This window comes from Misgurnus anguillicaudatus, chromosome 21 (assembly GCF_027580225.2).
Source record: "Misgurnus anguillicaudatus chromosome 21, ASM2758022v2, whole genome shotgun sequence".
NCBI lineage: Eukaryota > Metazoa > Chordata > Actinopteri > Cypriniformes > Cobitidae > Misgurnus > Misgurnus anguillicaudatus.
In genome coordinates, this window is record NC_073357.2 from 32,535,123 (window position 1) to 32,559,931 (window position 24,809).

At 36.1% G+C, this 24,809-nt stretch overlaps 1 protein-coding gene across 2 annotated transcripts in view; it reads left to right on the forward strand.

The window, feature by feature from the left end:
- The window catches only part of fam189a1 (family with sequence similarity 189 member A1), a 153,246-nt gene that overhangs the window by 52,427 nt on the left and 76,010 nt on the right, over positions 1-24,809 (forward strand). For both annotated transcript variants that reach the window (XM_055203460.2, XM_055203452.2), the window contains one exon: positions 3,251-3,307. In XM_055203460.2, coding sequence (XP_055059435.1) covers positions 3,251-3,307 — 57 coding nt within the window. The remainder of the gene's footprint in view (positions 1-3,250; positions 3,308-24,809) is intronic.

Consider the following 24,809-nt stretch of genomic DNA (forward strand, 5'->3'; position numbering starts at 1 on the left):
CCAAATTAACATTGAAAACTAGCCCAAAAGCATTCTAATGATGCGCAGAAAAAACAACAACCTGCAGAGACAGTTTAAACAGTAGCCCAAATCTTAACTTGAAAAAAAGCAGAGGACTTGGCAACGCCGAGTTCACACTTTATCTCTGGATAAATGTACAAAGCTGAGTTAGAGAAAGTTGTTCTTAAGAAATTTTCAGATATAGGCAATTAAAACAAGGACCAACACTGTTTTATTGCTTTATGTAGCCTATATGAAAGTACACATGCAGAATTTACAGTGCGTGACCCCATTACCTTCACAATGCGTTCTGTGATGAGAATTATGTGATATATAAATATGAGGTAAATATAAGACGTGAACTTGAGCAGAAATGTTCTGCGCATGTGCACAATGTTTTTTTGCATCTGATTGAGAAAATACTACGATTCATGCGTTTACATGCATACTTTTCTCCTAATGATCAGATCACAGATCGGAGTACACAATCGGCCTATTGCCTACAATCAACCTCAGGTGTTTACATGAAGCCTTTTTAATACGATTGAGCCATCAATACGACTACAAACGGATTATTTGGTTGCATGTAAACATAGCTACTGAGTAGTATACCTCAAATAATATCTTTCAGCCAAAATCAGTATGCTTCTCCACCAACACATACAGATGACCCACAGTCAGTACCTTTCTCTTTTAATATTATCTAGAAATGACTCTCTCAACATCATTTTTCCTCACTTGTGGTTTTGTTTTCTTTCTCTCTGCTGCAACTGTAAAGAGGATCAATAATTGAAGAAAGCAAATAAAACGTGAAGCACTTCTCTGAAGCATCTTTCTCGCAAACACACACACACATGCACGCACACACTCATCAAATGTAATCTCACATTATATTTGCCATAGAAACTCATTTGAATTGGAGAAAGGCCGTAATAATGACATCAAATTACCATTTAAATTAAAATTTCCCTGGCTGCCAGAGGCCAGCAGAGTGGAATGTAAATACAGACTGTACTATCTTAACAGAACGTCTACTGCCCATCCACAATATCTGAAAATATAGGAGTGCCTACTATTGTGATGTTTGCTTGCATGTGTGCTGTCTGCATGGTATTAGTCTCTTGATTCACTAAAGGAATTATGCAAATCAGGGGACGGCACAAACAATCAAAAAATAAATAAATTAATAAAATTGTGTTAAACAAATTCCCATAGTCTCAGTTTGTGAATGACACAACAGATTACCATGATCTGACTTGCTTTACTGGGACTATCCATCATTGCTTCACTACTGCAATCTACCAGAATCAGCTTTTATAAATCCCCTCAATACTATTTTTTAATTAATGCTGCCATGATTGATTGAATATTATTCAGTTTTGTTTTATTTGCATGGCACATTATGTTCAGCTTTACTGCAATATTACATATTTATTTTTGTCATATTCTACCTTAATAGTTGCATGTACATAATAATAAGAAAATATATACATTTTAGCATAGTCCCCCAGTGAGCAAGCCATAGACAAACAGTAATCTTTTTCTTAACAAAATACAGTTTAATGCCTGCTTTTTGCAGGTGATAACAGTCTATGTAAATTGTGCGAAAGTGTTGTAAAATTGCTAATTTACACAGATGAATAAAGATGCAGGTGTTTGCACTTAAATATAACACTCTTTTGTGGTTAACCTTTCTTACAATCTTTGGAGATTGTAAGGAATGGAGAGGTCATGACAACTAGCTCAGACCAAGATGAATTAGTAAATCAAATGATCATCTTGTTTCTTAACTCTGTTCCTGGAGGCCCACTGTTGTGCACATTTTGTATGTCTCTCTTATCTGACAGATTCAATTCAGTTCATGGAGATTTCTACAATTAAGCTGATGATTTAAATAAAGGGGGACATACAAAATGTGCAGAGCAGTGGGCCTCCAGGAATAACATTAAGAACCACTGACTTACTGTGGGTTCACACCAGATGCGTTTGAGGCGTCAAATTCGCGTCTACTGCGCGTAGTTGGACGCTTGAACATTTTGAGTTTACTCGCTTCATTCTTGCGTGAAAGCCACGCATGAATTCTAGTCATCGAGACATTAACGTGGAAATTCGTGTCATGTGAGGGGCTTCTGCGGCTCCGCATGCTTCCTGTAATCACGTCACTACTAGAGCAAGCTCCTGATAGGTTAACGCGGCGCGTTTTTACGCCAAAGTTTAGATTTTTCAACTCAACGTCATTTGCGTGAACGAGGCGGAATCGCGTCTACCGCGCCGCGCTAAACACCTCATCCGTGCCGCGAGACCTCCTGATGCGCCTCAACACATCTTTACATTGACTTAACATTAAAATCACTTGCGCTTGACGCCTCTACCGCGGCTGGTGTGAAAGCAGCATTAGACTACAGTACTTTCTACTTTTCTCTTTTTTCTTTTGTTTGTTGTTGTTAATTCCACAGCTATGTTTGATTGCACACGTTAACATAATCCCATTATCTCTGGATCAATCAATCCCTCAGTCTGTCTCATCTTCTTTTTGTCGACAAACACATTTTAGTGTCTAAAAGTTGTTGCATTATATGCATTTTAATTGGTTTGGAATGATTTTTCATAACAAATGTTGTGGTCACAGCAGCACAGAGGTCTCATGGTAATGAGTGTGAATGAGGGAGAGAGTCCTGCAGGACATGATGAATAAAGCCTGGAGTATAATTTGTTTGTTTTTTATGTGTATGTGAACAGCCTTGCAAAGTATAGTTTTTTCATACGTGTACACAAACGTTCAGTGGATTGCAACAAAAATGAATCTCTTGGGCTACATACTACATTCTCCTGTAGCCGCATTCGCGACCTACGTTTACAATGTTTGAAAAATCTTGATCGAAATTATAATCCGACATTGTACGTGTAAAAATGGAACTATACTTCGGCCTGTAATAGATAGAGAGCTGCTGGGCAATGAAGAGTGGATGAGCAAATGAACAAGTGCCGCAGGGTCCTACAAAAGTATTCATGTAAACGCTAATTTTTTCATCTCAGCACACAGAATTCCCACTGACATCCAGATGACCGGATCACTCCCTGCACATGAAATATTGATACAGTCACCTGTGAAAGAAGTCAATTCCTTCAGTCTCTTGTAGTGCTAAGATGTTCATGCGGTTCAGCAGTGCTGTTATTGAATTGGCCCAGTGAACTGTACAGCGCAATTGGTTTTTGGTTCACCACAAAAGCACTTTTCTTTTTGTTTCAGGTGCTTTTGTCTGGACTGATTGGAGTGGTGTCGTGGAAAAGGCCGCTTTCTTTGGTGGTAAGAAATGAGTTATTTTCATACTGTATGTGCTGTTTGATTATGTTTACATGGTTTTGCCATATCAGACAATAAACTGAAAATTAGTTTAGTGGCCATAAATAACTTTCCATGTATAAACTTTTTGTGTATCGTGTTTATTGTTTGTCATATGCTTTCACCGTTCATTCCCACATTTATTTTATTTGTCACACAACGTCCTGAAGATGTTTTTCATAATTTGCCATTTTCCAGTATGTGAAATGCCCATGTGTGTTACATAAACAAGGCATCATTTTCCTATTTGTCCTCTGCCCTGTCTGAATTTTGCTTTAAAAGTGTTCGCCTGTGTGAAGTTAAGGCATTATCACAGCGTGCCCTATCAGTAGGGAGCTGTAGGGTTTGTGATTGCCTGTCATGTAGTGCTCTGTAGACAGTGTGAGTGTCTGAACATGCACAGATTCAGCCCGGCAGTCAGCTGTGGGATGGGATGTAAAGTGTATGCATTGGGTTTTGATTTGTTCAGCCAGGCGTTCTGCTCATGCATAATTGTGACGGGGATTGGGCGCGCTGGCAAATTTTTCAAGTCTGTTGTTCTGTGGGATCGACTGGCTCCAATGGGAGCATTAACTGAGTATGTACAAGTTTACAAAATGGGTGGGATGTTGTTAAGATCAGACCCTGACACCCAAGACAGATGTATTTACACAATGGTTCACATCACAGGGCTCACACCACTGCAGATTAACTAGCATCCATGCTGCAGTTTTTCAGCAGATCGTCAATACTGTCAACACTGATAGAGTAAACATTCACTTTTCCAGAAGAGAATCTTGGGGCGAGAATCTTGCTGAAATGACGGTGCTCTTTGGTTGGGTTCGAGCTAGTGTCTAATAAATAAAGATCCAAGGCACTACTTCCGGTTCCAAAATATTAAAAAGCCTTTATTCAAACATGGCTTATTTTAGAAACATTAAAAGAACGACTAAAACACTGCACACTGATGCCATCCAGCCTTCCTTAGAGTGTAGGCTTGTTCGACTTCACGTGGTACTTGACGTCATCCGGCTGTCGATTTCTTGCAGCGCCACATAAAGTCGAACAAGCCTTGTGTCAGGTACAAAATTAGTCACAGATGTAAGTGTAATCATTTGAAACCAAAAATACCATTACAAGGAGACCACTAATATCATAAACTATGGCTATGGATATGGCTAGGAACTATACTCTTATTCTGACGTAATAATCAAGGACCTTGCTGCTGTAACATGGCTGCAGCAGGCGTAGTGATATTACCCACTGCCCGAAAATAGTCCCCTTGGTTACTTTCAATAGCAGGAGACGCTGGCATAATATCATTGCGCCTGCTGCAGCTATGTTACGGCAGCAAAGTCCTTGATTATTACGCCAGATAATAATATCTGCCTAGAAAATTACAACTTTTAATTTTCCGTCGGTCTTAGTACACAATGTAACTACAGAAGAGTCAAAATAGGATTAAATAGAAAAAATTTTGAAGCTCTTTGGTTATTTTTGAGTGTGATACTAATGGACTAAGCAGTTTCAATAGATTATGCTAAGCTATGCTAAAAGAGGTACAACCAGACCCAGAGATCAGCTGAATGGATTCCAAAATGGTAAAAATCAAATGTTTAACTCTAGGGGAGCTGGAAAATGAGTATATTTTCAAAAAAAGTGAATTTTCCCTTAAGGTAGATGTGAATTGGAGTTATGTACAGATGCAAAGTGTACTGCCATGGGGTAATCTTTGTTTTTTGTATGAATTGCATTTATACGCTTAGTAGTCTAACCCACATAAGAACAGTTACAAGGACATTGAAGCCTATAAATTACATATGTACTTTTACAATTAATAAAAGATCTAATTGAGTATATTTTCATTGGGCACATATCTATAAATCTATCATTTTCACAATGATTGCAGTGTCCACACTTAAACATCCCTTGTATTCCTCTGTCCAATGTTGTCTGTTTAATAGAGGGTAGGTTACTTCTCACAACTTTGTCTTTAATTGTAGGAGCTTTTTGTAGCTCACTATTGGAGGCTGCTGAAAGGTCTCACATAGACATGGATCACTTTGGATAATTCCCCAGTTCTTATTTATTATACGCTTAATCTCATGTGAGACAGTACTAAATTCCATAACAAAATACAGTCGTGTGGAGCTGTTCTTCTTACTTTACTTTTTGAGTAAGTCATCCTGTTGTAGTACATTAGTGTGTATCTATTCAAAGCCTTATCGACTACTATTTTTTTTATAACCTCTCTATTTAAAATGATATTTTATATACATAGCCAGACGATTAAAATCTAAATCTCAATCACTTATCCTTCTTAAACTTTGAAATTGAATGTTTTTTGTCAGATGTTTAGGGTGAAAGCTCTTCTTCAGAATAGTGTTACGGTCTGTATTTTTTTCTTAAAAGAGAAGTATGTAGACATGCATCTTGGTTTTTATAAATAGTAATGCCTAAAAAATATATATTTTATCCTGATTATATTCAAGGCTCAACGCAAGTATTTGTGGAGTTCAAAAATGCATGGAAACTTTGTAATTTAGTTTCATTTCCATCATGCAGATGTCATCAATGTATCTGGTCCACCATTTTATTTTCGTGAAGTAAGGATTAATTGTAGTATTGAATACAAATTCTTCCTCATAGAGTCCCAAAAAAATTGGCATAATTTGTTGCAAAAGAATCTCCCATAGCAGTACCTTTAATCTGTGGGAAGAAGTTATCTTCAAACACAAACACATTATGTTTCAAAATTCATTCATTCAGTGTCAGGATAAATTCAGCAGGAGGACTCTCATTCATCTTCATGGTTGATGTTAGTGTATAAAGCCTCCACGTCCATGACTACCAAGAAAGAAGCAGGTTCAATAGGCCCAATATCTTTGATTTTGTTTTAATTGCGTCTGTTGTATCCTGAACAAAGGCTGGAAGAATAGGTACAAAAAGCTTAATTAAAAAATCAATATATTGTGAAGATGGTTCCAAAAGACTCCAGTTATTTGAAATAATAGGAAATTTGTATGAATTTTTGGCAGCATATAAAAACATGTAACACATGGATTTTTAACATAAAGAAATCTAATCCAGCTTTTTCTCTTGCTTCAGTTAATAAGGATATTCTTCTTTCATTATTTCTGTTGGATCATGCCATAGAGATTGATAAAAGTCCTTATTCTTAAGTTGTCGATAGGCTTCTTCTATACAAATATCTACTCCATATTACTACAGCTCCGCCCTTATCCGCTGGCTTAATGACCAAATCCTTGTTATATAATAGGGAGATCAATGCATCTTGCTTTTTTGATAAATTCTTTTTTAATGGTTTGACATCCTTCTTAAAAACATTCACTAAACATTCACTTTACTACTGAACTGTTTACAGAGGCTCGAGTGACTGATTAAATTTCTGCTCAGATGTGTTGCATTATTATTTTAACGCTTTTGGGGTTTGGCAAAGAGGAAAAAGCTGAAATTATATGAATGTTGGCACTTGTACATTTTGGCTGGGACATGTTTTGCTGTTGTCTTAACTTGTTCTTACTGAAACGGTTGATTTGTGTGAATTTTAAGTTGTTTAGTATGATTTCCTCAGATGTGTTTTTTTTTTTATACTGGTCACATATTGTCATAAACATCTGCGTCTCGGGAAGATAAGGAGATCAAGACTGTCTTATTAGATGATATTCTCTCTATTTCTCTTATATTTCTGTTCTATGTGTGTGTTTTGTTCAGATGTAATACATATATGTAGAACAAGGAATGACATGAGCTACATTAGGTACGTTTACATGCAACCAAATAATTTGTTTGTAATCGTGTTGATGGCTCAATCGTATTGAAAAGCCTTCATGTAAACACCTTAATCAATACGATTGAGGATGATCGGATGCAAATTGGATCGTATTGAAGGGGGTGGTGTACTCCGATCTGTGATCCGATCAGCAGGAGAAAAGTATGCATGTAAACGCGTGAACTGTGTTTCAGGGAAACACAGCATTTTGTGTATTCAGATGAAGTAGTTTAGTCATTTCCTTAAACAAACGGTGCACATGCATGGAATCAGCAATTGTCATTAAAGCAGGATTTCTCTCAAAAATTTTCTTATAATTTAAATTTACTAACCCTTGTGCCATTCCAACTGTATATGACTTCCTTTCTTCAGCTTACCACAAAAATGTCATCATGGTATCTTCTTTTATGGGGCTCAAAATGGTGAAGCTTAAAAACATCTATCATTAAAGTAATCCAAATGACTCCAGTAGGGGTGAGCGGGGCACAAACTAATGCAGGGCTAATTGTAATGCAGCTAGTAGCTAGTTTACATATTTCTACAGGGCTGAGCAATCTGTGCTTTTGGTCTTTTTCTCTTACTGTCAGAAGATGATCTCCTGTGAATTTGTGAAAAGATATTAAACAAAGACTGTTTTGAAGGCATAAAAGTAAATTTTGTAAATTAAAAATGTTTTTTTCAATTTCACAAATCCAACCTTTTACTTTTTTAATCACTGTCTTGTTACCTAAAACGTAACATTATTTTGAAACAGGTCAGCAACTCCTACTATCTGACAGCTGGGATTACATGAAACATTTTTACACATCAAGGTTAACACAGTGTTACCTCACTTATAGCCTCAGTTATCAATGATAATGAAATGAAAACAATTTAAATACTATTCATCGAAATGATAGATGTTAATACAATATCAGGGGAAATAACTCACAATTATGATTTTTGGTCTTAATTGTGCAGCCCTTTAAAAAAAATCTATTTATATGCACTGATGCTTAATACAAGGATGGTTAGATGAAGGATCAAGGATGGATGAATGTGTGGATATCTATCTATTATAGGCAAATATATAAACAATATTTACCTTTAGTATATAGACAGAATTTTATTGAATTATTTTGTGTTGAAACTACATTTTCCAGCAGGTGTTACAACAAACTCTCTGTTTGTTACAATCCCACCTATGGGGTAAGTTGTAATGTTTGCACACCTGTCACTTCCGGTGTAATTGTACAATAACGGTAGGTCCCACAAACAAACTTTAAGTGTTTATTTGTAGCAGAGATGCGTGCATTGTAAAAATTATTAATCTAAATAAAATATTTTTTGAATGATAGACCAAAAGTTAAAAAGCGTTAGGTTGTGCCCCGCTCTCCCCTATTTGTTAATACAGTATATGTCTTCTAAAGTCAAATGGTACATTTGTAAGAAAAAATATTATAGTTTTGAGTTCATTTAGCGATCAACAGCATGTAAACAAACAGGTAAGAGCACTACATTCAAGTACTTTATGATGGGACGTTGATAATATTATCAACAGAGTAGGCAGGTTTAAGTCTAAAAAAAGTCTAAAACACTTTTTCCAAAATTGTTTAAACTGTCTTTATATACGAATACATAAGTAAAATGTAAGTAGTCTGAAAAAAAAAGAGTATAAAAATCGAGGGTCTGTAGACCTCTCACGATTGTTTCAAACACAGCTAATTATTTCCATTCACTCCACCTTCTGAGTTTCTTCTAAAGCCACGCCCCAAAACACATGAACGCGCGACATCATGTCATAATACACCTAACTTTATCACTATGAATATGAACAAATAGGATGGCTTTTAGTACTCACTCTTAAGCTAGCATATCGATACTGGTAAAGTTTAAAAGATATTTTGTTCGATTTGGTAACAAACGAGCTATATTTATAAGACAAAGCTAAAAACAGGTTGCATTGATACACCTTTTTTATTACCATCAGTTACACTGTGATGACGGTGAATTTCGTGGAAGATTCATAAAATATACGGTGTTTTGCATGTAATAGTTTCCGTGATGAAAGCATTGTTGACTCTGATGAGGACTACACTCCGGAGACAATACCGCTACCGTATCGTCAACTCGAGGAAAAGCCACGCTATATTCACTTTTGTTTGATTTCTTTGTTTATTCCTTTTTTTGCCTTGTTTGCTTTTGCTGACTGCATATGCAGGTACTGTGAGTTCTGAATGCTCTTTCTCGGCCATACTTTTGCTCTTCCTAGAGTGCCTCGTGCACGTTCAAATTAATCGGATGTGCGCATGTGTGGGCAGATCCCGTAGCAACAAGGGTGGTAGCCATTGTCTCAAGAGAGAGTGATAGTCGTGCAAGCCAATCATTTGTTTCGTGCCGAATGGAAATAATGACCTGTGTTTAAAATTTACATTTTACTTATGTATTGGTATATAAAGACAGTTTAAACAAATTTGTAAAAAAGTTTTTTAGATAATTCCTGCCTATCCTGCCTTAAAGAAAAAAACATGATGAATTTTAATATAAAAATAATTGGTTTGTGATCACCTAGAAAAAAGTAATATACATTTGGGATGCCAGTAAAATATAAGAGAATTTTCATATTTGCTTTAGGTAAACTACTCTTTAAATTGCAAAATTTTCTTATTTAATTATATAGTTAAAATAATGTACAGTTTAAAAGGGGTAGATCACCCTTCCTTAAAAAAGCATTTCGTCAAACTCATGTCAGGTTAAAGTATATGACTTTAAATATTTAGCATAATGTCTATCTTATATATACAGTTAAATTGGATAAATTAAAGAGACGCCTGTGATCACCATTAACTTTTATTTACACACAAGAAAGTCATACACTGTACATATTTTAAATGACATAAGAGTGACAAAATATAAGAATATTTATTTTTGGGTAAATTATGCAGTAGCTAAATATTATTTGCAGTTGGCTAAACAAAGGTTTTACCTCCTCATGATCTTGCCGTTTTAAAATGTTCAAGCGATATGACAGACAGGTCTTTTAAAGGCTCTAAGACTAGTTGACATCCAGAGGAATTTCTCCCACCTGTAGCCCATTACAGCAATGAAAGCAGAGGACTGTACAGTCCTGACATGTGTGCCATCCAGAGTGTTTTCTCTTGAATTCAGGGACTATCATTGAAACTGCTGCAGACTCTCAGGGGATCACCAATCAAACTGTACATTTTTGAGTCTTTCCTATAGGCCCACAGGGGTCAAGTGTCTCCATTCACTTGGTCTAACAGTGATGATTCAGTTATCAATATAGGCTCTGTTTATTCAGTCCCATAACACAGGAAGGTATAGCACAGTTAAAGACTGTCAAAGTAGAGAAAGATTGATGAGCCTCTCATTTACTAAATGGAGGGGGAATTGATCAATGTTTGAAAGAGAGAGGGGAGCAGGATACTAGCCATATTAGTGTTTTGCAGAAATGGAAATGGCAGGGCAACACAGTATCGACAGTGTCTGTGATTTAATAAACACTCCATGTCATAGCGGAGCAATAGCCAGACAGAGATTTCTCACTTACGTGTATGAAAAATGGATTAACTGTATTTTAACTATATTTCACGTCTTCAAGTTATAAGACTATCTTAATGTTTTTGTTGACAATTCGTCAATAAGACATTCACAGTAGATGCACATCGTTATTTCAAACCATCTGTTTTAATTCAAGAGACTTCTCAGCGTTTTCACAAGATCCTGCTGGTTTTCTACCTCATGTACGTAGCCCTGCGAGAGCTTCGTGATATTGATGCTCCTGCTGTCTAAGAGACATTTAAGATGTCATTAAACCACTCGTTTCTTACTAATGAACGGAGCAAATTCCTGCTAAACGACAAGTAAACAAGTGAAAGCGGTGATGCTGCAGTTTAATAGATCTATGACTTTTCACAGATGTGTGACAATTATGGTCGCCATAAAGCTGTGGTTAAAGTGCATTCAAATCAGTCCAGATCCCAGTTCGTAAAATATTAAATCTTGTTTGTGTCCTGTTAGTTTGAACTGATGGAGATTAATTTTGTGCTTGTGAGGAAAATTGACACACCAGGGAAAGTGAAGCCATTTGGAGAGGCTCCAGCTCTGATGTCAATTGGTTTTCATTAGGAGTGTATATATACTGTAGACATTGTAAAGACACTTACACATTACACATACTCTAAGGGTGGTTTCATAATAGGTTTGATTAAGAAAGAGAAAGTGCCAAAATGTTTTTCGTATTCTCAATGGGTCTCATTCACTTAGCATGCATACGCATCAAATTTGTTCTTAAAATGTGCGTACGGACGTTTTAACTTACAAATCATGATTAAACAAAAACTTCATTCTAAAATTTATTTAAAATGTAAGAACAACTTAGACCACACATGGGTGATTCTCACGAAAACTTGGTTTTAAAAATGTCAAACATGAAAATGTAAAAATTGCTTAAATGTACTTTTTTCCCACCAGACATTGAAAAACAAAGTCTGGAGTAAATGGGAACATTAATTTAAAAACTTTTACTTATCATTTAACACTTTTTGTAACATAATATAAAAAATGAGTCCTAAAAAATCTCATTACTGCAACAGTCAGAAAACATCAACACTGACATATTTTCAAAATGACATCCAAAAATGAAAGAACATAATTTGGAGATTCTGCACATGCATTTAAAATCAAAGTATTATGCTTCTATTAATTAAATTAACATTTAATAAGCATCTGTTGCGGTAATGATAATCAAAATGTCGTGTAAGCATTCTGACAAGACAATATTTCAAATTAACTGTAAAAAATGATCTTACCTTGTAGCCATCTTGAAGTAACTGGTCCATGTGCTTGGTCACTCAAAATCAAACTTTATTAAAATTCTGTATGTGTGCTTAAACTGTTCTCAAAAAGTGTTGCGGAGGATGAGAACATCAGGCATGGACACATCATTTTCCTAATTTTTCTTCATTATTATTATACATGAATATTCAGTAAATATTTTTTCTGTCATCTAAAGTAGTCTAGCAAAACATCCTTATATTTTTGTGTTAATTTGATTAAATTACAACATAACGCATGTTCAAACACAGCCAGACACATTGCAGTAATGAGAATTTCAGCAGAAAATGAGATAAAATTTACAATTATAAATTCTTATGTTGAAATCACAAGGTAGAACACAGTATTGTGTTAATTCTGATGCTTTTTAATGTTACTATATTACACATTTTAAAGCTAAAATCATTAGTGCTGTGGTGTTTCAATGGTTTCGTGAGAATCACCCACGTAAGCAATAATCATTAACAAGGAAAAAATATATATATTACACAGATATATATAGGGTTCTTTTTCCTTGTTCATGATTATTGCACCAAAGTGCTATTGTGAAACCCACCTAATAACCCGGTTTGGGATTTACATGTTAAATTTGATGCCATATTTGTAGTCATAAATTTTTATCTGGGTTCTATAGTAAAGTCATGTGTTTATTTTTTTTCTTCTGTTTTGCTTGTACAGTATTTGAATAGAAGACAAAAATATTTTTTTGTTAAGGAATCCAAAGAATAAAAAAATGTCATCAGACAATTACAGTAATACATATAATCTTATACAATTAGTAAAGATCTAGTGCAGTATACTCATATAGATAAAAAATACATGCATGTTTAATATGCAGAGGTCATTGATATTGAATCTGGCTGGAAATAATGGAACATGTATGTTGTGAAATGGCTTTTCTTTGCTTTCCCCCATGTTCCTCTCTGCTTTTGCATTCATTAACCTTTTCTCTAGCAGAATTCAGCCACATTTATGCATCTGTTTGAGTACCATGTCATTAATCTGATGTCTATGGCCTTCAGGTAATATTCATAGATCCACTCGCTCTCCACTCCTCATGACCTCTCATGATATTTGCCATTCATGTATGCTGTAGTACTTAATACTTCCTTAATATTTCTCTGTATCTTTCTCAAACATGCCGTTGGTGTTTTTGATCCTCCATCCTGGATGTCAAATTGCGAAAAGTTGTAATTGTTTCCTTTTACTGACTGTTGATCAGGTATGCAGAATTGTACCTTACAATGCGAGACTTCCTCTTTGATATGTCAATCTTTTATTCAGTGTTTCCGCTATATACATTCAACCGTGGCGGGCCGCCACGCCTAAAACATCCCCGCCACGCCTGCGGTTGTGAATAGAAGGGATACAGCAAACGAAATCTCGCCGGATGAGCACTGTTTTATCATAATCCTTCACCCAAACCCAACTCTAAACACAAAATTTCACAGGATTGTAGGATGTATTTGTATCTCATTTAGCCAGAGCCGCTGTTTTCATCCTAAAAATCCTACCTCCAAATCTAATCCTAAACTTTTCGGCATTTTCTGTATCCCTTCTAGACAAAACCCACGGCGGCAGCTCGCAAAATAAATAAAGTTACCGAAATGTCCGCCCTGCCAGACTGGCTGTCTTAAAAGAAATAAATTCCTTTCTGGATTGCGCGTTGTTCACTCATTTATAAATAAATATCCTAAAATATCATAATTTCCTCCATGGGTTTAGTTTCATGCACAATAGATTTAAATCAACAGATGATGATTAGGCTACGTCTCTGTTTTGAGAAATAATAATAAACTAAATAAGCCTACACGAAATATGTTATAATTATCAGATTAACAAAACGAATTAAAGTTTTTGAGTTGCTGTTCTTATTTTGTGACGCGCTGTTAAACCAAACAGCAGAAAACACGTTGTGTTTTTAATGATTTTAAATAAGCACAAGGTTTTCTCTTTATTGTAAGTTTACACAAATAAAAAATACACAATTTACAGTTTCGAATGTTATTTTACTTTTATCTGTATGGCAATAAATTAAAGGTAATTTAAGTTGCAAGGTCATCACGCGTATGCTTTTCACAGGCGCATATACACGGATGCAGCGCGGGGCTGCGAGAAATGACATGATTTAACATATTACGAGTTTTTTGGACATTAATTTGTAATCACTGTACTCATATTATCAACTTATTAGTTATTCAGAATATAGACTATAAGCGCAGCGCGCTGCTGACCGCTCAGCTGTCAGTCAATCTTCTGTGCTTTAGATCGACCCTCACAAAGTTTCACATTAAATGATAAGATGTTTGTCCAAAAACAAAAGGCTAAACACTGAATACTACTTAAATGGGACTGCAAGACATTAATAGTCGAATCTGTTTGGAAGGAATCTTACATTATTCCTGTGGAAGAGAAGGACGTTGGTAATAAAAACTTGAGGCAGATGGTGAGACTCTTTCATCTGTTTTCAGACGAAACAACAGGGTCGGGTAACCGCGGGTGAAACTCCTAATATTTGATGTAACGGGTGTAATAATATTAACGTGTTATATGCGTTGTAGATCCAGGTCGGGCCTCAATAGGCGAGAGTAAACTGCGGTAAATGGCACCGTGCTTTGTGTTTAAGATCTGTCTGCGAAGAGCATTAAAGGTTTCTATTTAACTGCGCGATTTGCGGTGTGACCGGGTCGGGGTCTTTATGCCAAAAAGGCCGGTTGTGGAATAAAATTGCTGCTGATGTCGGATAACTGGTCGGGTGTTCTGTCAATCACAGCGGTGCGGAATATCAAATAGGACTGTGCGTGACTTTGCAACCGCTCTGTAACGCTAAACACGAGCACGAACTTGCACACTACATTAAAACTACAATGAAAGATCCGTATGAAGCTATAAAACTTGCGTATTTTTTTTTTAAGAAAATACAGTTTAGATCAAACACAGAAAAGCAATATGCTATAAATATAAGAAAAAGTAAATGACAGCATGAAAATGATAAAAAAATACATGTTAGTTTACTGTAGCCTATTTTCTACATTAAAAAAATAATGTACATTCATAATCATCATGGGCGCCCCCTGCCGCCACAGCTGGAAAAAATCCTAGAGGAAACACTGTTTATTGTTTAAAAAATGTTTTGAGAACTGAACCTGAGGTCCTGGATTAATATTTTATCTTGTTTGGGGTTGTTGTAAGAATGAGTCGTATGGAGGTCTGCCGGGGAGTGTCTCAAGAGTGGTGTGTTTCCTGATAGAATGAGTTTATTCAGTTTCTGAGCTTCACTTTCTCCAACCCATCCTCACCCCATGTCGTCAATATTTGACGACACTTGACCATTCGTCAATATGTGACGGGGAGGGTATACCTTTCGCGTCATTTTTGACGAACTGGGGACTTCAATACTATTACATCCGTTGCATTCTCTTTCCTATTTTCTTACCATTTTCGCGTCGGTTTAGGGTTAGATTTACATAATGACATCCCTACCCAAACCTAACTCTAACCCCAACGCCAGGTGACAACTGTCGTACCTAACTCTAACCCCAACGCCAGGTGACAACTGTTTAATTTCGCGTACACTGTTTAATTTTGCGTAATCTAACCCTAAACCGACGCGAAAATGGTAAGAAAATAGGAAAGAGAATGCAACGGACGTAATAGTATTGAAGTCCCCAGTTCGTCAAAAAATGACGCGAAAGGTATACCCTCCCCGTCACATATTGACGAATGGTCAAGTGTCGTCAAATATTGACGACATGGGGTGAGGATGTGTTGCTTTCTCCAGCTTTCTCTCATTCGTGTGTGTTTGTATATGTTACATTGTTCTTTAAATTATTCTAATAGCACTTTACCTATAGTACTATATTTATGAATGTCATTGTTTTGGTTATTCACACACTTAAAAATCACTGATTGTATGAATGAATTGAATTGTATGTCATCTACCGTTGTATCTGGTCCCTGCTCTCTTCCTGTTTCTAACAGAGACAGTATTAAGTGCCTCTCTCTTTCCAGCCCATTGACACGAGTGCAACACGTGAATGTGAGAGTGTCAAGAGAAACAATATAGTCGTTTCCCTTTTTCGGTTTCAGAAAGTGCATTTGAATATCACTGTGTGCCCGGTCCAGATTTGTCCTCCGTCTCCACGGCAACCCTGCGGCAGGAAGTCAAGTGCATTTATAATGTAAAGTCTAGCTGAAGGCAAGAGCTTACAGGGCTTTAACGTCTATTTGCCTCTTTATCGGTCAAGATTACAGCCGGGACTTGGAAGAAGCTGAAAATGCTCGGAAATCGTGATTTTGAGATAAAGGGTATGAGTGGGGTCTATCTCGGTGCCATATGAAGCTTTGTCAGGCTTGGTTTATCACAGAAGAGCACCTCAGGAGGTTTTTTGGCAAAAACAGTGGCCAGTGCGGGAAGAGGGAATAACAAGAAGAGGTGGGAAGAAAGTTATAACCAGGCCAAGTGAAGGATGGCCTAGATCTGAACTGGGTCTCCAATAATGTTGAGATTAGAGAGATGTCAATTTGATGATATTCACTTGATCAGGCTAAGACAGCAACACTATAGATGTGATAGAGAGATTAAGACCAAAATTTAACATGACCTTCTATTGTACTGTAACACTTACTGTAGTAAGTGGTCTATTACAGTAGGTGTGTAATATCTAAATAAGTTATCTGGTATGTTTTATAACAAATACCATTATATAACAAATTCCATGTTATAAAGAAACCATACACTCAAACACGTTTAGTTTACTTTTATTGAGCTGTATGGTTCCATAGAGAACCTTTACCATCCTGCTGCAAGTACATTAGAATCGAAAATGTAACCAAATTGAGGATTTGGGGAATCGTGACACCCCTACACTAATACACACTTAAACACCAAAGGAAATGTAAAATCGTAAAAAGGAAAATAGCAGCTCTTTAATCAACATAACAACTGTACTAAAGAGCTGTCGAGTCTGCCAGAAACAGTCAAATTTAACATCTACATTGTGAATAGGGCCTCATACACTTATCATTAACTTGCTGGTTAACCCACAGTCTCTGAACACCTGTTCCTGTTTTTCCCTTCATCACCCATAATGCCAGTGGGGAGTTTTCTAAATAGCGGCAGCAGCTTTAGCGTTTATCTTTTATCTGTGCAACCTATTTCAGTTCATTTGCTGCATTGTTGCTTTGCATGCCTGCTATTTGCACCTCTGTGTGTATATGTGGAAGCCCTAAATAGATCTCCTGAATTATTTTAAACATCTGACTCACAGTGGGGTCCAATTTGATAATTTAACAGTCAATTACTCAGATCTTACTTACCAGAGGCTGCCACCGTGGATGCGTAAACTGAACCTCGCCGGCATTGTGCTCTGATTTAATCACAGTCTTTCCCTTTCTTTTACGGCAGCAGCTGTCGCGTCTTCCTGTCTCAGTAATGTGTGGTTTCCGGGAGCCCTGACACTGGCCTTAAGTGTCTATTTTAATCAGCTAATTACTAGTAAAATGAGGTGATTAGCAGTTTGAGCCAGCAGTACTAATGCCAGTCACAGAGGCCTTTTTCTGCCAGCTGCCATGGCTGCAGGAAGGGTGTCTCAGGATGGAGGGACGCGGGGGGCGGAGAATGAGTGTAAGATTGACAGTTGAATAGTGCTTTGTGTTTTCGGTTTAAATTGAAATGTTATTAGTGTTTCACAGTTTCAATTAGATTTACCGGGTCATGATTTTAGGTAGCTTGCTGAGGCTGTAATATCAGGGTGCGTGTGGATGAGCAGATTAAACTCATCTCAGTACGGTGGCACAGTAGGGCGGCCTTGTTATGCGGTCAAGATGCTGAGCCAAACAAAGGCCTAAGCTGCATTGATGAGCACTTTCGGCCAAGACTGTGGACAACTTGACGATTCAATAAATTTATTATGCTTATTAAATGCTTCAAAATCGATTCCTGAAAAAAATGGCAGAGAAAATTGAACTAGCATAGATTATTTTGTTGTTGTTATTTATGTTGCTCTCTGAAGGTGGGATGTTACAACAAAGCTTATAGGTTTTCTTTTCTTTACAGATAACATTGTCACTGACGTCTGTATAGTGTGATTGTGATGGCTGCAGTAAATGAGTTTGTCAGTTGTAGGGCGACCAGACGTGCCATTCTTCCCGGACGCACCCTGGCCAGGATTGCAGTGCGTCTTCCTGAAGTCGTATTTGCTGACCGCAAACGCCATTCAGTTAAAAACATAAGACGTACAATCGTAGTTTCAGTCTTACCTTAAAATGTAACGGTTGCTTTCTGTAATAACAACAATAATCCTCTATGACGTATGCGGTCGACGAATGCGGCTTCCGGGGGACGCCCCCGAGGTCCTGGCCGGGACGCGTCTGGGAGGAGTGGCACGTATGGTCACCCTAGTCAGTTGTGTTTACTGTCCAGCGGTGTAACCTCAGTTACCTCTCTGACTCTAGTGTCTCCAGAAAGCCATAGGGACCAGATGGGACACATCGCAGTTGTGAACATTTTCAACCGACAAATTTTAGATCGGATTATTTTGGTGTGGTAACATTCAGTTTATGGCCTACTGAAGTAAACACACTTTAACTGCTGCCATTATATTATTTATGTAATCTATTTTATTTGTTTTGATATAACAATTTTCATTGTTAGCCATTTTCAAAGATGCTGGAAGCCAATTCAGCTATTTGCTATGTTTTGCCATTTCCACTAAAATGCCTTTTGCCTTTTGTAAAACTGTTAAAAATGCTGGAAAATGTTAAATGTTGTTTTTAAAACTGTTGTTATTTTAGAACAAGTGTTCCCAAGATTGTGATTTTCAGCAGCTGCAAAAACATTAGTTTTTAGGAAATTGTACAGGAAAATGGGCCATTGTATTTATTGCATTAGTGTATAGTGATATTGTGTAATGTATTTTGATAGTAAATACCTTACAACCACAGGGACAGGAATGGAGAAGGAGTGGGTGAGCACATTATGTCAATATGCTGTAACTAGATTAACATTATAAGAGTTATGACTTCACATTTTAACTCTGTATATTGATGGACAGAGGAGGAACAATAATACAACAGGTAGAAAAAATTGTTGAAAGTTGTGAAAAGATTAGGAAACAGAAATTGGCTTAGTAGGATGGAGATTACAAGAAAACAAGCATACATAAACACACTATGGTGTGGATTCCCAGACAGGGATTTAGACTAGTCCTAGACTAAAATAAATGTAAGAGCTGTCCAAACTGAAAACAACTTGCACTGACATATCTTAAAATGCATCACTGCCCTTTGTTTTGCCTCACAATGGACACAACTAATGTTTTTAGTAAGGCATGTTTGTTAAAACATAAGTTATATTTACAAATTAAATGAAGGCCTACTGCTGTCTTAAGCTAATCCCTGTCCGGAAAACCACCCCTACAGGTATGTGTGTCATATTGTGACCTTAAAGCAACACCAAAGAGTTTTTTTTACCTTAAAATAACGTTTCCAAAAAAGTTTCAGTCGTTCATCCACTCAAAACAGGGTGAACGGCACGTTCACATTCGCTTTGCAGCCCTCTATCGGCCAGAACTGCACTAAAGAAGTTTCCAACCGTCGGGTCCTGTAGTTCGAGTGAAAACTACAAAAACTTGCTTTACGGCAGACCAACAATCCAGTCAGAGCCAGCTATGCTGCAGTATTTACGACAGTAAGTAATGGACAATTACGCTTCAAACCTGTAGGCGGAGCAAAGAGCAAAAACTCTTTAGTGTTGCTTTAAATTGTGTCCCTTTTTATGTCCTATGTTCAACAATATGTTATACGAAGGGGTTTAATGACGAATAAAGCTGAAAATTCAATCCAAAGGTGGGTAACAGAATGTTAATGTTTTAAGGTGATTATGTAACAGCAGAGGAGAAAATACAAAAAAGAAAATTGTTATATGTGACCCTGGACCACAAAACCAATCATAAGTCACCAGGGTGTATTTGTAGCAATAGCCAACAATACATTGTATGGGTCAAAATGATCGATTTTTCTTATGCAAAAAATCATTAGGATATTATGTAAAGATCATGCCCCATAAAGTTATTTTGTTAAAAAGGACTTAATTTGGACAACTTTAAAGAGGATTTTCTCAATATTTAGATTTTTTGCACCCTCAGATTTCAGATTTTCACTTTTTTATTTTTAAATAGTATTTCGGCCAAATATTGTCTTATTCTAACAAACAATACATAAATTGTAAGCTTGTTTATTAAGCTTTCAGATGATGAAATTTACCCTTATGACTGGTCCATGCTCACATATATACATATGCAAAGCTAGCTGAATTATTTAAAATAGTTAACATAATGGAAAACAAATTAAAACCCAGGTGAAAAATAATTCTATTAAAAATATACTTTTAAAAAGTGTACTATATTTTCTACATTTTGTACTATTTTCGTCAAATCCAAGCATAGTTAAGTGTATTCAATCATAACTTCAATTATCTATTTGACTACACTTCAATTGTAAATAATATACTAAAATGGAACAACTTTTTGAAACTTCAAGTGCACCAAAAATACACTACTGAAAATCATTGCAAAAAGGCATTGCAGCGCAAATTATAGTTGTGTTTAAGTCCATTTTGTGCATACAGTACACTTAAAAGTATAATTTTGAAAAGTACATATTAAATACTCTTTAAATGAAGCACAACAAGTAGAAGCATACTTGTTTTATACTTCATGTACTTCAATCATATTTCTAATACACTAAAGTATACTACTTGTTTACCTGGGAAGTAATAGTCTTGTAGTTGTCAACAGTGTTGGATACTTAGTGATTGGATAGTTTTGTGCTATAATTTCCTTTGTGTGGATATTAAGCTGTTTTGGGGCTGGGCTTGTTTGATAGTACCGGGAACTACATGTACATAAAGTATGTACATGTTTTGACCAGTTTGATCTTCAGATTGAGCACTGTTGGATGTATGCAAATTGTCCCTTGTTTCTTCATAGTTAAATGTTTGGATATCTAGGTCAGCATGGATGGATCGATCAATCAATCAAGTTAAACTGTGTCAAAGTTTGACACACGTGTCACAGCCTGGTACCTGTCTGGTTCTCCCTCTGTCTCTCTCCTTTCCCTCTTCAGCAAACAAACTGGCATGAAGCCCTCATCCACATCTGATTACAGTTCACTTGGCACCCCGGGAAACATTTCTAACATGACAAGCGAAGTTATTTATGCCTCTGTGTATTCAAGCTTTTGTGTGTGTGTAAGAGAGAGAGAGAGAAAGTGTGTGTAAATATGTCGCTCTGAATTTATGTAAATGTGTCTAAGTGTGAATGTGTTCCTGTTGTAAACAACACATGACAGTAAGTGTGAAGTGTGACTGTATACAGTATTTATGACAGCGCTCAGGTGTCTCTAAGGTTGACTTGTTTGAATGCGTATTGTCAAATATCTTTGACAATCTCATCTCTCTCTCTCTTTTCCTCAATGACAGCAACTAGCAGACATTCATCACTGTTAACAAAACAACAGACTCCTTTGGATAATTACAAAAACACCCACATACTGTGTCACAGCTCATTCTCAGCCTACCGACAATACTTTCTCAGTTATGATCATTTTCTTCACATCAACTTTTATAAATAAGAGTAACAGATGATGGTTTGCTTATGATTGTGTTAAAAACTCAACTTATCATTTTCTCTTTTTTTATTTACTCATACACTGTAAAAAATAATATGCCCCATCTACTCAATAAAATTGTGGCAACAGATTACAAGCAATATCATTAATTACATTCAACAAATCAAAATTGATTTAGATTTACTTTATAAACTCCTTAATATTAACATATTCAAAAAGCCAAACTGCAATTTGCAATTAAAAATGTTATTAAAATTTAAACAAAAATATTGTGTATACTAGACAAAGATCTAGCACTATACAATAAAAAATATTATGCCATATCTACTCAATAAAAGTGTGGCAACAGATTACAAGCAATATCATTAATTAAATTCAAGAAATAAAAATTGAGTTAGAATCACTCCATAAACTCTTTAATAGTAACCCATTCAAAAAGGTAATCTGCAATTTGCAACTAGAAATTAATTTAAATTTAAACAAAATATTGGGTATACAGGACAAAGACCTAGCACTATACAATAAATACTATTCAATTATACTATTTTAATTTAACATCATCCATTAATATTATTATTAGTAATGAGTATTATATCTGATTTCAGAATGACAGACAAAGATGAATCAATTCTTATTTTGTTGCAGTCAAAAGAACAGGAAAGCATCTCATTTTTAATGGTGTATTTGTAACAGTGTACAATTCAAAAAGTATTTTACCGTCTTTAAAGAAAACCGTCCACATTTCCCAACGAAAGGTTCCATGTTTGTGTTCTGTTACATTGATTCACACCCAGAAAATCAGACAGCAGTTTAGACTTACTGTACTGTAATCAGTTCATAAACTTTGAAGAATCCAGCTCCAAGAAAAGTTTCTGAAACACCTGAAAAGATGCCTGGGGTACTGGAAATTCAATGCATCCAATCCAATCCAGTGAGGATAAAGCCTGCCCTGGGAACACCTTTAAGGCCTCGATAACAATTCCAGCATCCTTTGGGCTTCCACTCCTAGAAGATCCATTCTTTACAATTACAGCCATCACAAGCTGTCCAGGTCCCTCCTCTTCATCTTTATCCTGCAACATTAAACAGCAAATATGTCTTAAAACCTTTATAAATGTATACAGCTTGAATATTGAAATAATCCACACATTAAACTTGTATATTAAAATGTTTTAAAGAAAACTGGAAGATATGTGCAATGGAGTTCATCTGAATTTGTGGCTTATTAGGTGTGTTTGAAATGTGCAGTAATATTGAAAATAAATAAATTCTCATTGGAATTACAAATAATATCAAAAAATGTTTGAAAAGATATATAATCTATATTTATAATTAGGGCAAATCTTTTCCCTACATTTTTTTCTGTCACACGACAGTCATATATATTTATTTGTTAACCAAGTTACTCACATGTGTATATACACACACATACACTATATACACAATATAATATGTACAATATATTCATTTAATAATATTCCTCACCTTTTGTTGTGAATAAAGTTCTCCCTCAGCAATGTTTCACGTTGCCTGCAGGAAGCTGCAGTACGTTACAGGCCTTCATGAACACACAATTTAGATAATAGGTCGCGAAATTAATAATAATAATAATAAATGTTCAATTTACATAATGTAGAAAGCTTAAACATTTTAAAAAGACAACTTATACATTTAATATCTTACCTTGTGTGGAACTAAATGAATAATGTTATATTTCCCCTCAGTAATGATACTGTACTCGCGGGAAAATTCAACACAGGGCGTCGCAATTGAGCACACAATTAATTTACAGCGGAGAATAGTTTTACATTACGAATGTATTGGAATACTTTGTGGATATAATTAACACAAAACTAAATAAACCGAAAAAGACCGCAGTAAAGTCACATTTATCTTTAAAACACAAACCAAGCGAGCGAGCGAGCGAGCAGAATTTGTCATAATAGATAGATACATATTACATCTATGAGAGTAAGTGATAAGAGAACCCACCCATTCAGAGGAACAGTATGATTGGTCAGTTTTTCTGTCACTCAAAATGAGTTGCATCTGGACCACCAATCGCAGCATGCGAATCGACGAATGCATCCTAGATATGCGACCTCCTGGGTCCTAAAGCTGAAGTTACGTCCAAACCCAGTTCATATTAATCCTTATTGTAATTAATATTTACAAATTACAAACAAATTATACAAAGAAACCCTGCTTATAGACTTATAAGACCAAAGATTGCCCGTTAAATTTACCCGAAATGAATTTTATCCACAGTTTAAACACTATATTGACGTCACAGCCAGCGGAGATTTTCAGAGAGACTGGCCGAGGTGAGGCGCCGTTGTCCCGTATATTTACGCGCGGAGCGCCCGCTGATTATCTGGAGCTCCCATCGCCACAAAACTCGAAGGAAATGTTTAAATAGGCGATATCTTCATGAACCTACTGCAGATTCTTGTTTAAAAAACATACATTCTCGACTGAAATGCTTTCAAAACTTTGAATTGTGGCACAATAACAGAAATATTTCCTAAATCCGTCTGCTCAGTGCTCACGACCTGCAATACAACCCGGAGTGGTTTTTGATTTAAAACAGCTGATTAATATTACGTTGGATTTATTCAGTATTCGCTACATGCGCAGATACACAATAAGAAGAGCTAAATCATTCACAAAAACAATAAGTTGTTTTTATTCCAGTCATTTTTATAGAATTTTAACACAAAAAAATACCAAACTACATGAAATTAATTTTATTAAATAAAGTTTACATATTCAATTTCATCAAATCTACAAGCCTGCAGAATGACTTTTTACAGTGTAGTTGGTATTTGAATACCGAACAAGTAAATCATTGGTTTACCATCTCTGCTCTAGACTCGAGAGTAATAATTAATGATGATTTATTATTTATTGTCTAATTAATTTTTTATCTGTCCTAAAACAAAAATCAGATAAAAGATGATTTATTTGACGGTTCTCTCTCACCCGTCTGACCGCCTGGGGTGGAATGATGTGATCTCGGTGTGGCAGGTGGCCCTATCGCACGGTGCTTTGACACTTGTCACGAATTGAGTAGCATGCTGACAGCAGGGTGTTTGTAAGTCGCCACTTGCATGAGGGCTTTTCTGTCTTCATGCTGCTACCTGAGTCTTATGCCCTAGAGAGAAGGAAAGAGAAAAGAAAAACATGAGATTCAGCATAGGCCTTTTATTAGCATCATTTTAAAAGATC